The 16,798-nt window shown below is 35.1% G+C and overlaps 1 protein-coding gene across 3 annotated transcripts in view; it reads left to right on the top strand.

The window, feature by feature from the left end:
• Window positions 1-16,798, top strand: part of ASPM (assembly factor for spindle microtubules) — a 64,911-nt gene that overhangs the window by 29,101 nt on the left and 19,012 nt on the right. For all 3 annotated transcript variants that reach the window (XM_005540311.4, XM_045394413.2, XM_074031603.1), the window contains one exon: window positions 12,011-16,765. In XM_005540311.4, the coding sequence (XP_005540368.3) occupies window positions 12,011-16,765 (4,755 nt within the window). The remainder of the gene's footprint in view (window positions 1-12,010; window positions 16,766-16,798) is intronic.

Raw genomic sequence — 16,798 nt, 5'->3', positions numbered from 1 at the left:
GAAAGTTTTTGTGTCTGGCTACCATTATTGATAAATGAGGGGTTCTCTGACTTAAATAGTTGTCTTTTTAAACCTTTTTTTAAATGTAAAATATTACACATAGAAAATTACCCCAAATAAAAATATAGAGCCTAATGATTTTTCACAAAATGTATACCAATGTAAAACCACCTAGATCAAGAAATGGAATATTGCCAGTGTAGCAAAAGGCATTTTTCAATTAACTCTCCCATCCCAGCTCAAGCTAACCATTATGCTAATCATACCATTTTCCTAAGTGTTTTCTTTAAACATAATAATTTAGTTTCGCTTACTTTTTGAATTGTTACAGATGAGTTCAAACCATATAAATTCTTTGATGTGATATTATTACATTTTTTGAGATTTATCAGCGTTGTTGAGTATAGCCATGGTTTAATTTTTTTATTTCGTATTCTACACTATACTTAATCTGCTCTATTTTTGATGAACATTTGGCTTTTCAGTTTTGAGTGATTATGATTAAAGGTATTATGAACATGTCTTTTGGTGTGAAATGTGTTCAGTCTCTTCAATTGTACTAGGAGTGCAATTGTTCTTAAGGCATATAGGCATACCTTGTTTTATTGCTCTTTGCATTATTGTGCTTTGCAGCTATTGAGTGTTTTATGAATTGAAGGTTTGTGGCAACCCTGTGTTAAGTAAGTCTGTCAACATTTTTTCCAACAGGATATGCTCACTTTATGTTTGTGTCATATTTTGGTAATTCTCACAATATTTCCAACTTTTTCATTAGTACTACATCTATTATGGTAATCTGAGATTAATGATCTTTGATAGGAAGTGTGAGTGGTCTAGATAGAAGATGAAACCAACCACAACATTCCCATAAGCCAAAGCCTAATCCAGAGAAGGCCCAAACTCTATTCAGTTCTACAAAGGCTGACAGAAGTAAGGAACCTGCAAAAATTTTGAAGTTAGCAGAGAATGGTTCATGAGGTTTAAGGAAATAAGCTGTTCCCATAACATAAAAGTGCAAGGTAAAGCAGCAAGTGCTGATGTAGAAGCTGCAGCAAGTTATTCAGAGGATCAAGCTAAGATCATTAATAAGAGTGGCTACACTAAACAAAAGTTTTCAGAAGACAAAACAGACTTCTATGAAAAGAAGATGCCATCTAAGACTTTTGCATCTAGAAAGGGGAAATCAATTTCTAGCTTCAAAGATTCAAAGGAGAAATTTACTCTCTTGTTAGGGGCTAATGCAACTGGTGGCTTTAAGTTGAAGCCAATGCTTATTTATCCTTCTGAAAATCCTAGGATCCTTAAGAATTATGCTAAATATACTCTGACTGTACACTATAAATGGAACAACAAAGTCTGGATGACGTACATTTGTTTATAGCAGGGTTTACTGAATATTCTAAGTCAATGGTTGAGACCTACTACACAGAAAAGAAGATTCCTTTTAAAATATTACTGTTCATTGACAGTGCCCCTGGTCATGGACATGGACAAGGAGAGGAATGTTGTTTTCATGCCCGCTAAAACAGCATCTATTCTGCAGTCCATGGATAAAAATTAATTTGAGTTTTAAGTCGTATTATTTAAGAAACACATTTTTGTAAGGCTATGGCTGCAATGTATAGTGATTCCTTTGATGGATCTGGGTAAAGTTAATTGAAAACCTTCTGGAAAGGATTCATCATTTTAGGTGCCATCAAAAACATTCATGATTCATAGGAGGAGGTCAAAATATCAACATTAACAGGAGTTTGGAACAAGTTGATTCCAGCCAACTTTCGTGGGTGACTTTGATTGGTTAAAGGTTTCATTGGAGGAAGTAATTGTGGATGTGGTAGAAATAGCAAGAGAACTAGAATTAGAAGTGGTGACTGAAGGTGTGCTGAATTGCAGCAATCTCATGATATAAGTTGAACAGATGAGGAGTTGCTTCTTACAGATGAGCAAACAAAGTGGTTTCTTGAAATGGGATCTACTCCTGGTAGCCAAATGTGGTAGCTCATTCCTATAATCTCAACAACTTGGGAGGCTAAGGTGGGAGGATGGCTTGAGGCTAAGAGTTCGAGATCAGCCTGGGCAACAAAGTGAGACCCCATTTAAAAATAAAAATAAGCTGGGCATGATGGCTCATGCCTGTAATCCCAAGCACTTTGGCTGAGACAGACAGATCATGTGAGGTAAGGAGTTTGAGACCAGCCTGGCCAACATGGAGAAACCCCATCTCCACTAAAAATACAGAAATTAGCCAGGCATGGGGGTGCATGCCTGTAATCCCAGCTACTTGGGAGGCTGAGACAGGAGAATCACTTGAACCTGAGAGGCAGGAGTTGCAGTGAGTCAAGATCACATCATTGTACTTCAGCCTGGGAGACAGAGCGAGACTCCGTCTCAAAAAATTAAAAAAATAAATAAAATAACTAGCCAAGTGTGGCGGCACACACCCATAGTCCCAGCTACTCACTCAGGAGGCTGAGGTGGGAGGATCCCTTGAGCCTGGAAGTTCAAGGCAGCAGTGAGCCATAATTGCACCACTGCACTCCAGCCTGGGTGACACAGTGAGACCCTAACCGTTAACAACAAAAAAAAAAAATCTACTTTTTGTAAAACTTAAAACAGTGTATAAATTTAGTTGATAAAGCAGCAGCAGGCTTTGGGAGGATTGACCCCAATTTTAAAAGAATCTCTACTCTGGGTAAAATGCTAATAAGTGGCATTGCATACTATGGAGCTGTCTTTTCTGAATAAGGAGTCAATCAATGCAGCAAACTTCATTGTTGTCTTATTTTTTAAAAAATTGCCAAAGCCATCTTCAACAACTACCATTCTGATTAGTCAGCAACCATCAACATTAAGGTAAGACCCTCCACTAGCAGAAAGATTACAATTTGCTGAAGGCTCACATGGTTCTTAGCATTTTTTAGCAATTTAGTATTTTAAAATTTAGATATGTACATTGTAGTTTTTTAGACATAATGCTTTTGCACACTTAATAGACTGCAGTATAGTGTAAAGATGACTTCAATATGTATTGGGAAACCAAAAAATTTGTGTGACTCACTTTATTGTAATATTTGCTTTATTGTGGTGGTCTGGAACTGCACCTGCTATATCTTTGAGATATGCCTATAGGTATTTCAACTTTAGTGGACACTGCCCAAGAGTTGTTTAAAGTACTTGCAAAGATTTAAAACCCACCAGGTGTTTATGACCATTCACATGACTCCATGTCTACATGAACATTTGGAAATTGTCTTTTTAATTTTAGCCATTCTGGTGATTATGTAGTAGTATTCAGAGTAGTTTTAATTTGATTTTTCTTCATTAATGATGTTGAACAACTTTTCCATTTTGGAAATCTTTTGTGAAGTATTATTATGAGCATCTTTTAAAACTGTTTTAGTTTGTTTGCCTTCTTGTGAATTTATAAAAGGGCTTTATACTATGATCGTTATTAGGCCTTTATTTCATATGTGTGTTGTATCTTCTCCCAAGCTATAACTTACTGTTTTATATCTTACTAATGAAATTTCTTGTTTTTCGTTTATGGTTAGTGTTTTTTGTGTACTATTTAAGGAGTGTTTTCTTGATCTTCTTTATCTTAAGGCCTTGTAGATGTATGCCTACGTTATACTCTATAAGCATGAATGTTTTGTTTTCCTCATTTTGATCTCACCTAAAATTAATTTTTAGATGATTTGTTTTAGAAGACATTTAAAAAATATATGGATATGCAGTTGTTTCAACATGTTTTACGGAAATTACCATCCTTGCCCTGTTGCCATGGTACCTTCAGTATACATTATGTATTCTTTTTTTGTTTCTTCTACTTCTATTTTAGATTCTGGGGATATGTGAGCAGAGAGGTTACATGGGTAAATTGTGTGTCACTAGGCCTTAGTGTGCAAATGATCCTGTCACCCAGGTATTCAACATAGTACCTGATAGTCTTCCAACCCATACTCCGTCTGACTCGCCCTCATCAAGCAGTCCCAGTGTCTGTTTTTCCCATCTTTGTGTCCATGTGTATTCAGTGTTTAGCTCCCACTTATAAGTGAGAATATGTGATATTTGGTTTTCTGTTCCTGTGTTACTTCACTTAGGATAATGGCCTCCAGCTGCATGCACATTACTGCAAAGGACATAATTTCTTTTTTTTTTTTCTTTTTTTTTTTATGGCTGCATAGTATTCCATGGTGCTTATGTGCTACATTTCCTTTTTTTGAAAATTACCATTTATTTTAGGTTTAGGGGTACATGTACAGGTTTGTTATATGAACTCCAAAATTTGAGTCAGATTTCAGCTAATTTAGAAAGTTTATTTTGCCAAAGTTGAGGATGTACACCCATTGCACTGCATCAGGAAGTCCTGACATGTGCCCAAGGTGATCGGGGCACAGCGTGGTTTTACACATTTTAGGGAGACATGAGACATCAATCAATATATGTAAGAAGTACATTGGTCTAGTCTGGAAAGTCAGGATAACTTGAAACAAATGCAGGAAGATCCGAAGCAGGGAGAGGGCTTCCAGGTCAGATAGGTGAGAGACAAACAGTTGTATTCTTTCGAATTTCTGATTAGCCTTTCTAAAGGAGGCATCAGATATGCATTTACCTCAGTGAGCACAGGGATAGCTGAATAGAATGGGAGACAGGTTTGCCTTAAACAGTTTCCAGCTTGAGTTTTTCTTTAAGCTTAGTGATTTGGGGGGTCCAATTTATTTTTTTTTCACAGTTATATAGGTAGACTTGTGTCATGGGGGTTTGTTGTACAGATTATTTTTGTCACCCAAGTATTAAGCCTAGTACCCATTCATTATTTTTCCTGATTCTTTCCCTCCTCCCACCCTTCACCCTCCAATAGGCCCCAGTGTGTGTTTCCCTCTATGTGTCCATGTTTTTTCATTGTTTACCTCCCACTTATAAGTGAGAACTTGCAGTATTTGGTTTTCTGTTCCCATGTTAGTTTGCTAAGGATAATGACCTCCAGCTCCATCCATGTCCCTGCAAAGGGCATGATTTCATTCTTTCTTATGGCTGCATAGTATTCCATGGTTGTGTATGTGCCACATTTTCTTTATCCAGTCTGTCATTGATGGACAGTTAGGTTGATTCCATGTCTTTGCTATTGTGAATATTGCTGCAGTGAACATCATGCGTGTTTCTTTATGATTGAACAATTTATATTCCTTTGGGTAAATACCCATTAATGGGATTGCTGGGTTGAATAGTATTTCTGTTTTTAGGGCTTTGAGGAATCACCACACTGTCTTCCACAATGGCTGAGCTAATTTACACTCCCACCAACAGTGTATAAGCATTCCTTTTTCTCTACAACCTCGCCAGCATCTGACTTTTTCACTTTTTAGTAATAGCCGTTATGATTGGTGTGAGATGGTATCTTATTGTGGTTTTGATTTGCATTTCTCTAATCATCAGTGATGTTGACCTTTTTTCATATGATTTTTGGCCGCATGTATGTCTCCATAGTGTGTATGTACCACATTTTCTTTATCCAGTCCACTGTTGATGGGCATCTTGGTTGATTCCATGTCTTTGCTATTGTGAATAGCTCTATGATGAACATATGGATCCATGTATCTTTTTGGTAGAATGATTTCTTTTCCTTTGGGTATATACCCAGTAGTGGGTTTGCTGGATCAAATGGAAGTTCTCTTTTAAGTTCTTTGAGAAATCTCCAAATTGATTTTCACAGTAGCTGAACTAATTTCCATGTCCGCCAGCAGTATATAAGTGTTCTCTTTTCTCTGTAACCTTGCCAGCATCTGTTTTTTGACTTTTTAATAACAGCCGTCTTGATGGGTGAGATGGTATCTCTCTGTGGTTCTGATTTGCATTTTCCTGATGTTTAGTGATGATAGGCATTTTTTCATAGATTTGTTGGCCGTATGTGTGTCTTCCTTTGAGAAGGGTCCATGTCCTTTGCCCATTTTTTAGTGGGATTATATGTTTTTTGAATTAAGTTCCTTATAGATGCTGAATATTAGACCTTTGTTAGATACATTGTTCACAAATATTTTCTCCCGTTCTGTAGGTTGTCTGTTTATTCTGTTGATAGTTTATTTTGCTGTGCAGAAGCTCTTTAATTAGGTCCCATTTGTCAATTATTGTTTTTGTTGCAATTGCTTTTGGGGACTTTGTTATAAATTCTTTCCCAAGGCTGATATCCGGAGTGGCATTTCCTAGGTTTTCTTCTAGGGTTTTTATTGGTTTGGGTCTTACATTTAAGTCCTTAATCCATCTTCAGTTAATTTTTTGTATGTGGTGAAAGGAAGGGGTCCAATTTTAATCTTCTGCACTGACAATTTATTGAATAGCATATCCTTTCCCCATTGTTTGTAATTGTCAACTATGTCAAAGGTCAGGTGGTTTTAGATATGTGGCTTTATTTATTTCTGGGTTCTCTACCCTGTTCTATTTGTGTAGTAGACATCAACTATTCTTATATGTGTGATTCTAGTATTTCTTTCTATTCAGTCGGTCCATTTGTCTATCTTTGAGCCTCGCACTGTGGCAGTAGGTGAAATCTGGATATCTCGTAAGTAAATCCTCCTTCTTTGTTAGTGATTTGCACATGATTTCTCCCAATCTGCAGTTTGTCTTTTTATTCTCGTAACAGGGATTTTTGTTCAGCAGAAGTATTTCATTTTGATGGAATCCAATTATCACTTTTCTTCTTTTATGGATTATGCTTTTAGCATAGTACTCTAAAAGTTTTATAATTTTTCATTCTAAATTTTGACCTATGATGTATTTTGAGTTAGTTCTCATCTAAGGTAAGGGTTAGGTCAATGTTCACTCTTTTAATATATACATGTCCAATTATTCCGACACTATTTGTCGTAAAAAACTCTTCTTTCCACATTGAAATGTCTTTATACCTTTGTCATAAATCAGTTGGTCACATGTGTGTTGATTGTCTGGACTGTATTGTTTCATTAATACATGTGTCTATACCTTCACTAATACCACAGTTTCTTGATTACTGCAGCTTTAGAGTAAGCCTTAATGGATATTGTGATTCTTCCAATTTTATTCTTTTTTCAAAATGAGTTGGAATTTTCTAGTTGCTTTGTCTTTCCATTTAAGTTTTAGGTTAGTTTTTCTATGTCCTCAAAAAATATTGTCAAATTTTGATTGAAATTGCATCACATTTACAGATATTTTGAGGTGCCCTGATAACTTTACTATGTTGATTATTCTGATTCATAAAGGTGACATATATCTCCATTATTTAGATCTTTGAGTTGTTCATGATCAGATTTTTGTTAGATTCATACTTCAGTATCTTATTTATTTTGAAGCTATTATAAATAATATTGCTTTTTAATTTCAGTTCTCATTTCTGTTTTATAAACATTCATCTTTGTGTGTTAAGCCTTTAACATATAACAGGGTTAACTATTAATCCTGTTAAAAAAAAAACTCACTTATTTCTATAAAGTTTTTATGTTTGTTTTTGTTTTAGATTATTTGAGATTTTCTACATAGACAGTCATGTTGTCTGCCTTTCTTTCCAATCTAAATACTCTTTCTATTTTTTATTTTCGCCACTTATTTTATTGGCTAAGAATTCCAGTATGATGCTAAATAGGTGTGGTAAGATTCAATATCTTTGCCTTGTTCACACATTAAGTATGATATAGGCTGTAGTTTTCTTGTAGATGCCCTTTATCAGGTTGAAGGAGGCTCTGTTTCTTAGCTTACTGAGAGTTTTATCACGTATAGATTTGGGTTTCATTAAATACATTTCTACTTCAATGTATATATTAACATTTATTGGGTTTCTAATCTTACAGTGAACTTATATTCTAAAGATAAAATTCAAATATTAGTGATGTATTTTTTTATATGCATTGATATTTTATTAATTCCACTTGCTAGTATTTTATTGAAGAGTTTTGCATCTGTGTAATGAGTTGGGAAGTTTCAGGGTTCTTTTATGTTTTCTGGAAGAGATTGTTGACATTTGGTATTATTTTGTCTTTAATCATTTTAAAAAACTTACTAGTGATACTATCTTAGAGTGGAAATTTCTATTTTATTTTTTTTTTCCTCTTTTTACTTGACATAATTGTGCATATTCATAAAGCACATAGTGATATTTTGATACAAATACTGTATAGTGATCACATTAGGACAATTAGCATTTTCATCATCTCAAACATTATTCTTCTCTGGATTTTCTTTTCTTTTTCTTTTTTTTTTTTTTTTTTTTGAGACAGGGTCTTACTCTGTCGCCCAGGCCAGAGCGCAGTAGTGCAAACATGGCTCACTGCAGCCTCAATCTTCTAGACTCAAGCCATCATCCCACTTCAGCCTCCCAAGTAGCTGAGACGACAGGCATGTACCACCACACTCAACTAATTTTTATATTTTTTGTGGAGATAGGGTCTCACTAAATTGCCCAGACTGGTCTCGAACTCCTGGGCTCAAGTGATCCTCCCGCCTTGGCCTCCTAAAGTGCTAAGAGTACAGGTGTCAACTACTACACCTGGCCAGATTCTGTTTTTTAAATTTGTATAGAACTATTTATCTTTGATGAGTTTTGGCAGTTTCTAATTTTCAAAGAATTGATCCATTTCATCCAAGTTGTTGAATTTACCATATGTATATACAAAGTATGTGTTTAATGTCCTTTTGATGCCTGGGTAGCCTGAAGTGATATTCCCTTTTTTAGTCCTGATATTGATAATTTGTATCTTTTCTTTTCTTCTTTGTCAGTCTTGCTAGAGTTTTAACTCTCTTGATCTTTTCAGTGGACAACCCTTTGGCTTCATTGGTCTCTGCTCAGTCTTTATGATTTCTTGTTTTGATTAATTTTGCTTTTCTTTCTACAGTTTCTTTAAGTATAACCTTGAGTAACTGATTTGAGTCCTTCCACTTTTAATATAACCCACTAATGGTATAAATTTTCTTCTAAGTACAGGTTTAGCCACATACTACAAATTTTGATATCATATTTTTTTTTCATTCAGTTCAAATAGTTTTTAATTTCTCTTGAGTCTTTTTCTATGATTAAAAGTTTCAGAATATGTTATTTACTTTCTAAATGTTTGGAGATTTTCCTATTATTTTTCTGTTAGTGACTTTTTGTTCAATTCCCTTATGACCAGAGCACATACTGTGATTTCAATTATTTCCTATTTGATAATGTTTCATTTGTGACCTGCAATATGGTCTATCATGGTCAGAGGTTGACATATCATGGTCAGAGGCTGACATGGTCAGAGCCAAATTTGGCCTACCATGTGTTTTTATAAATAGAATTTTTTAGAATATGGCTACAACTATTTGTTTATGTGTTATTTGGGAGCTGCTTTTGTACTATAATAGCAGAATTGACTTGTTGCAACAGAATTGACCCATATAGCTGAGATATTTGCCATCTTGGCTGTCATCTCAATTCTGCTATTGTACCATACCAGTGTATTTTCATTTTGGTTAGTGTGCTTTTCAGTTTTACTATTCTCACTTGGTTCTTACTCATATTTTTGATGTGTTTACTGCGACTTTCTATGTTTCCATTAGTTTCAACTTGTAGCATTTTTACTTTATCTGCTCTAAAGTCGTTGTCAGTTAATTCCAATTCCAGTATCTTTGTCATCTCATCACTGGCGTCTATTGATTGTCTTTTCCTGTGCGAGTTGAAATTTTTCTGTTGTATGTCAAATAATTTTTAATTGAATTCTGTATGTTATGAGACTCTATGTTTTGTTTAAATACTATGGAGAATGTTGATATTTTAGTTTTAGCAGCTAGTTCACTCGATTGGGTTGAGGCCATATGTTCTCATCAGCCTTCCATGGCATAGCTTCAATGACAGTTCCTTTTTGAAAACCTTTACAGTGATGTTTGTATCATATCAGTTTCATTATGTAACACCCAGAAGCCAGTCTGAGATCTAGATTGTGATCTGTATCTTATTCAGTTCTTAAAGACTATAGCCTACTGTGGTTGAGATCCACATTGTGCACAGCTTGGTGGTGAACCTAGAAATTCATAAACAACATTATCAGATTGCTTTCCTGAGCTCCCCAGTCTCTGCCATCTCCCTAGTACCCTCTAGTTCCTCAGGGCTGCCTTGTTTCCTCCTCTGACCAGAAAACTGGAGATTGAGTTACACTGCTCTACTGCATTATTTCCATGACTGTGCCCATATCTGAAGCAGAGAAACTCTTTTGTAAGTGGAAAAACAAAGTATGGCTCAGGTTATAGTTACTGGGAGAGATGAAGAATTCGGCTGTTAATGCAATCAACCTACGACAGATATCTGTGGTAGAGTAGAAAGAACACTTGATTTTGGTGTAATAATCTAGGTCCTAATATCAATTCTTTTTATTTGCTGTGGGACTTCACAAAAAGTTTTGTAACATTAGTGTTCCTTTCCTTAAGTGAAGAAAGAATGCCAACTTACTGTATTTTTGTGAGAATTAAGTGAGAAAATTGTTTGTAATGTGCTCCTTAGTAAAAGCTATTTATTTTTAAGAGCTGTATGACAATGGTGAAAAAATTGTTATTTTAATAAGCAAAACTGTTAGGAGAGGAGATGATCTTATCTTCCATGTTATATATCAACATTGATTAACATTTCAGTAATGGAGTGGTAATAGTAATTTAGAAAAAGTGATTATTGAAGTATAAAACAATCAGTACACACTCATTCTTCAATTTCTTAGTTTGAGGATTTTACATAGAAACATCTGTTGGGGGTAGGTGCTCAAAAGAAAAATAATATCTGCATTTCTGAGTACTATTATTGCTTTACTTTGCCCTAATTTAAAACTACTTTATGTAGAGTTTATTGTTTTCAAAATACTTTTGTACAAATAAGTTTGACTGCTGTTGGATAAATATTTTAATTAGTTGTGCATCTCTTCTTGGTAAGAGAAACAATATGTATACAATCATTTCCTGTCAGGTTGAAGAGTACAAACAAAACCTCTGGTAATGTTTAGTAGAGAAAGAAGGCAATAAAATATATAGGAAAAGGGTCAGGAAAAGGGATGTGCATGTTCTCCTTAAGTCTCCTCACCCATGGATAGGTGTGCTTAGGCTAGTCATAGCTGCAAGTAAACTCAATACTGCTATAGGAGAATGAGGTACCCAGTCCCTATATTACTCTCCTTATATGTGAGAAAAAGTAAGATGTAGTAGAGAACAACCTTTCCATGCCACCCCCAATCTTAGCAGTGTTTGGAGTATTTGTACAAAGGAATGGTCTTATTGCTAAAACATCTAGAACTTGACTGCCATTAGCTTGGGACCATTTTAGATACCAGCAACTGGAATTAGCTTGAGAGTTTGTAGCTCTTTTTGTTGAGCCAACACATTGTTGAGTTAACCATTGTAACCATGGCTTTTCAAAAGACAAAAGTTTTGTCATTTCTCAAGTCTTGCTAGAATTCTACTTTTAAGCCATGTATTTATAGTTCTAAATTTGGGAAAAGGAAGTAATTTTATTCTTAATGAAAATAATGACTCTGAGAGTGATCTGGTTCATTTATTCCTAAACTCCTATGTTTATATTATCAGGCCTGTAATATGATGATGCAGGATCCTTCACATAAAGAGTTTCTAGTCATCATAAGGTAGCTTACAAACATTGAAATAAGGGGACCATATAAGGCCCAGAAATAAACTCATAGGAAATTACTTAGAATCAATAGATAGCAAAGAATATTTCTATAGTTTTATTTTGACTCTTTTGCTTCTAATATAACATAAACTTGCTTATGTTTCTTATGACTCTGGAATACAAATGCAGTATATAAATATGAGGATTTGGATAGATTTCTGAATTGGCTACAGCTATTTCAATGTAAAAACTAAACTAAAAACAAAGGGGACAAATATCTCTCAAAAAATAATTAGTTTTCTAATTCAGTGTGTTTATTTTTAAGCAGAATGTTAGAAAAATTAGTATTTTCAAAAGTGTTAAATATAGGAAGCTATGCCTATTTAACTTTGTGTCCTTTCTTACCTTTTCCAGGGTTATTGGAGAAGATATTCCACTAGAAAAAGATTTCTGAAATTGAAATATTATTCAATCATCCTGCAATCTAGGATAAGAATGATAATTGCTGTTACATCTTATAAACGATATCTTTGGGCTACAGTTACAATTCAGAGGCATTGGCGTGCTTATTTAAGAAGAAAACAAGATCAACAAAGATATGAAATGCTAAAATCATCATCTCTTATAATCCAATCTATGTTCAGAAAATGGAAGCGACGTAAAATGCAATCACAAGTAAAAGCTACAGTAATATTGCAAAGAGCTTTTAGAGAATGGCATTTAAGGAAACGAGCTAAAGAAGAAAATTCTGCTATTGTCATACAATCATGGTATAGAATGCATAAAGAATTACGGAAATATGTTTATATTAGATCTTGTGTTATTGTCATTCAGAAAAGATTTCGGTGCTTCCAAGCCCAAAAGTTATATAAAAGAAAAAAAGAGTCCATACTAACTATCCAGAAGTACTACAAAGCATATCTGAAAGGAAAGATTGAGCGCACCAACTATTTGCAGAAACGAGCTGCAGCCATTCAATTGCAAGCTGCTTTTAGGAGACTGAAAGCTCATAATTTATGTAGACAAATTAGAGCTGCTTGTGTTATTCAGTCATACTGGAGAATGAGACAAGACAGAGTTCGATTTTTAAACCTTAAGAAGACTATTATCAAATTGCAGGCACACATAAGAAAACATCAACAGTTACAGAAATATAAGAAGATGAAGAAAGCAGCTGTTATAATTCAGACTCATTTCCGAGCTTACATTTTTACCAGGAAAGTTCTAGCATCTTACCAGAAAACACGCTCTGCTGTCATTGTGCTACAGTCTGCATATAGAGGGATGCAAGCCAGGAAAGTGTATATTCACATCCTCACATCTGTTATAAAGATTCAATCATATTATCGTGCTTATGTTTCTAAAAAGGAATTTTTGAGTCTAAAAAATACTACAATAAAATTGCAGTCAATTGTTAAGATGAAACAAACACGTAAACAATATTTGCATTTAAGAGCAGCTGCACTATTTATCCAGCAATGTTACCGTTCCAAAAAAATAACTACACAAAAGAGAGAAGAGTATATGCAGATGCGGGAATCTTGTATCAAACTGCAAGCTTTTGTTAGAGGATACCTGGTCCGAAAGCAGATGAGGTTACAAAGAAAAGCTGTTATTTCACTGCAGTCTTATTTCAGAATGAGAAAGGCTCGGCAGTACTACCTGAAAATGTGTAAAGCAATTATTGTCATTCAGAATTACTATCATGCATACAAAGCACAGGTCAATCAGAGGAAGAACTTCTTGCAAGTCAAAAAAGCAGCTACTTGCTTACAAGCAGCTTACAGAGGTTACAAAGTACGTCAGCTAATCAAACAACAATCTATAGCTGCTCTTAAAATTCAGTCTGCTTTTAGAGGCTATAATAAAAGGGTAAAATATCAATCTGTGCTTCAATCTATTATAAAGATTCAGAGATGGTACAGGGCATACAAGACTCTTCATGATACAAGAACACATTTTTTGAAGACAAAGGCAGCTGTGGTTTCCCTCCAGTCTGCTTATCATGGCTGGAAGGTTCGGAAACAGATTAGAAGAGAACATCAAGCTGCCTTGAAGATTCAGTCTGCTTTTAGAATGGCCAAGGCCCAGAAGCAGTTTAGATTGTTTAAAACAGCAGCATTAGTCATCCAGCAAAATTTCAGAGCATGGACTGCAGGAAGGAAGCAACGTATGGAGTATATGGAACTCCGTCATGCGGTACTAATACTTCAATCAATGTGGAAGGGAAAAACACTGAGAAGACAGCTTCAAAGGCAACATAAATGTGCTATCATCATACAGTCATACTATAGAATGCATGTGCAACAAAAGAAGTGGAAAATCATGAAAAAAGCTGCTCTTCTGATTCAAAAGTATTATAAGGCTTATAGTATTGGAAGAGAACAGCATCACTTATATCTGAAAACAAAAGCAGCTGTAGTAACTTTACAGTCAGCTTATCGTGGTATGAAAGTGAGAAAAAGAATAAAGGATTGCAACAAAGCAGCAGTCACTATACAGTCTAAATACAGAGCTTACAAAACCAAAAAGAAATATGCAACCTATAGAGCTTCAGCTATTATAATTCAGAGATGGTATCGAGGTATTAAAATTACACACCGTCAGCATCAGGAGTATCTTAATTTGAAGAAGACAGCAATTAAAATCCAGTCTGTTTATAGAGGTATTAGAGTTAGAAGACACATTCAACACATGCACAGGGCAGCCACTTTTATTAAAGCCATGTTTAAAATGCATCAGTCAAGAATAAGTTACCATACAATGAGAAAAGCAGCTATTGTTATTCAAGTAAGATTTAGAGCATATTATCAAGGTAAAATGCATCGTGAAAAGTACCTGACAATTTTGAAAGCTGTTAAAATCCTTCAGGCAAGTTTTAGAGGAGTAAGAGTTAGATGGACTCTTAGAAAGATGCAGATTGCAGCAACACTCATTCAGTCAAACTATAGAAGATACAAACAGCAAACATATTTTAATAAGTTAAAGAAAATAACAAAAACAATACAGCAAAGATACCGGGCAGTGAAGGAAAGAAACATACAATTTAAAAGGTATAACAAACTGAGGCATTCTGTAATATATATTCAGGCTATTTTTAGGGGAAACAAAGCTAGAAGACATTTAAAAATGATGCATGTAGCCGCAACCCTCATTCAGAGGAGATTTAGAACTCTAATGATGAGAAGAAGATTCCTGTCTCTTAAGAAAACTGCTGTTTGGATTCAGAGAAAATATCGGGCACATCTTTGTACAAAGCATCACTTACAGTTCCTTCAGGTACAAAACGCAGTTATTAAAATCCAGTCATCATACAGAAGATGGATGATAAGGAAAAAGATGCGAGAGATGCACAGGGCTGCTACTTTCATCCAGGCTACTTTCAGAATGCACAGAGTACATATGAGATATCAGGCTTTGAAACAGGCCTCTGTTGTGATCCAACAGCAATACCGAGCAAACAGAGCTGCAAAACTGCAGAGGCAGCATTATCTCAGACAAAGACGTTCTGCTGTGATCCTTCAGGCTGCATTCAGGGGTGTGAAAACTAGAAGACATCTGAAGAGTATGCATTCCTCTGCAACCCTTATTCAGAGTAGGTTTAGATCATTACTGGTGAGGAGAAGATTCATTTCCCTCAAAAAAGCTACTATTTTTGTTCAGAGGAAATATCGAGCCACCATTTGTGCCAAACATAAATTGCACCAATTCTTGCAGTTACGAAAGGCAGCCATTACAATACAGTCATCTTACAGAAGACTGATGGTAAAGAAGAAGTTGCAAGAAATGCAAAGGGCTGCAATTCTCATTCAGGCTACTTTCAGGATGCACAGAACATGTGTTACATTTCAGACTTGGAAACAGGCTTCAATTCTAATTCAGCAACATTATCGAACATATAGAGCTGCAAAATTGCAAAAAGAAAATTATATCAGACAATGGCATTCTGCTGTGGTTATTCAGACTGCATATAAAGGAATGAAAGCAAGACAACATTTAAGGGAAAAACACAAAGCTGCTATCATAATACAAAGCACATACAGAATGTATAGGCAGTATTGTTTCTACCAAAAGCTTCAGTGGGCTACAAAAATCATACAAGAAAAATATAGAGCAAATAAAAAGAAACAGAAAGCACTTCAACACAATGAACTTAAGAAAGAAACTTGTGTTCAGGCAAGTTTTCAGGACATGAACATACAAAAACAGATTCAGGAACAGCATCAGGCTGCCATTATTATTCAGAAGCATTGTAAAGCCTTTAAAATAAGGAAGCATTATCTCCACCTTAGAGCAACAGTAGTTTCTATTCAAAGAAGATACAGAAAACTAACTGCAGTGCGTACCCAAGCAGTTATTTGTATACAGTCTTACTACAGAGGCTTTAAAGTACGAAGGGATATCCAAAATATGCACCGGGCTGCCACACTAATTCAGTCATTCTATCGAATGCACAGGGCCAAAGTTGATTATCAAACAAAGAAAACTGCAATTGTGGTTATACAGAATTATTATAGGTTGTATGTTAGAGTAAAAACAGAAAGAAAAAGCTTTTTACCAGTTCAGAAATCTGTACGAACTATTCAGGCTGCTTTTAGAGGCGTGAAAGTTAGACAAAAATTGAAAATCGTATCAGAGGAAAAGATGGCAGCCATTGTTAACCAATCTGCACTCTGCTGTTACAGAAGTAAAACTCAATATGAAGCTGTTCAAAGTGAAGGTGTTATGATTCAAGAGTGGTACAAAGCTTCTGGCCTTGCTTGTTCACAGGAAGCAGAGTATCATTCTCAAAGTAGGGCTGCAGTAACAATTCAAAATGCTTTTCGTAGAATGGTCACAAGAAAACTGGAAACACAGAAATGTGCTGCCCTACGAATTCAGTTCTTCCTTCAGATGGCTGTGTATCGGAGAAGATTTCTTCAACAGAAAAGAGCTGCTATCACTTTACAGCATTATTTTAGGACGTGGCAAACCAGAAAACAGTTTTTACTATATAGAAAAGCAGCAGTGGTTTTACAAAATCACTACAGAGCATTTCTGTCTGCAAAACATCAAAGACAAGTTTATTTACAGATCAGAAGCAGTGTTATCATTATTCAAGCTAGAAGTAAAGGATTTATACAGAAACGGAAGTTTCAGGAAATTAAAAATAGCACCATAAAAATTCAGGTATTTCTATATTTAATTTAAATATAAAAATGT

This window comes from Macaca fascicularis, chromosome 1 (assembly GCF_037993035.2).
Source record: "Macaca fascicularis isolate 582-1 chromosome 1, T2T-MFA8v1.1".
NCBI classification, from domain to species: Eukaryota; Metazoa; Chordata; class Mammalia; order Primates; family Cercopithecidae; genus Macaca; species Macaca fascicularis.
Note: the sequence above shows the minus strand (reverse complement) of the source record. Positions and strands in the feature narration are given on the sequence as shown.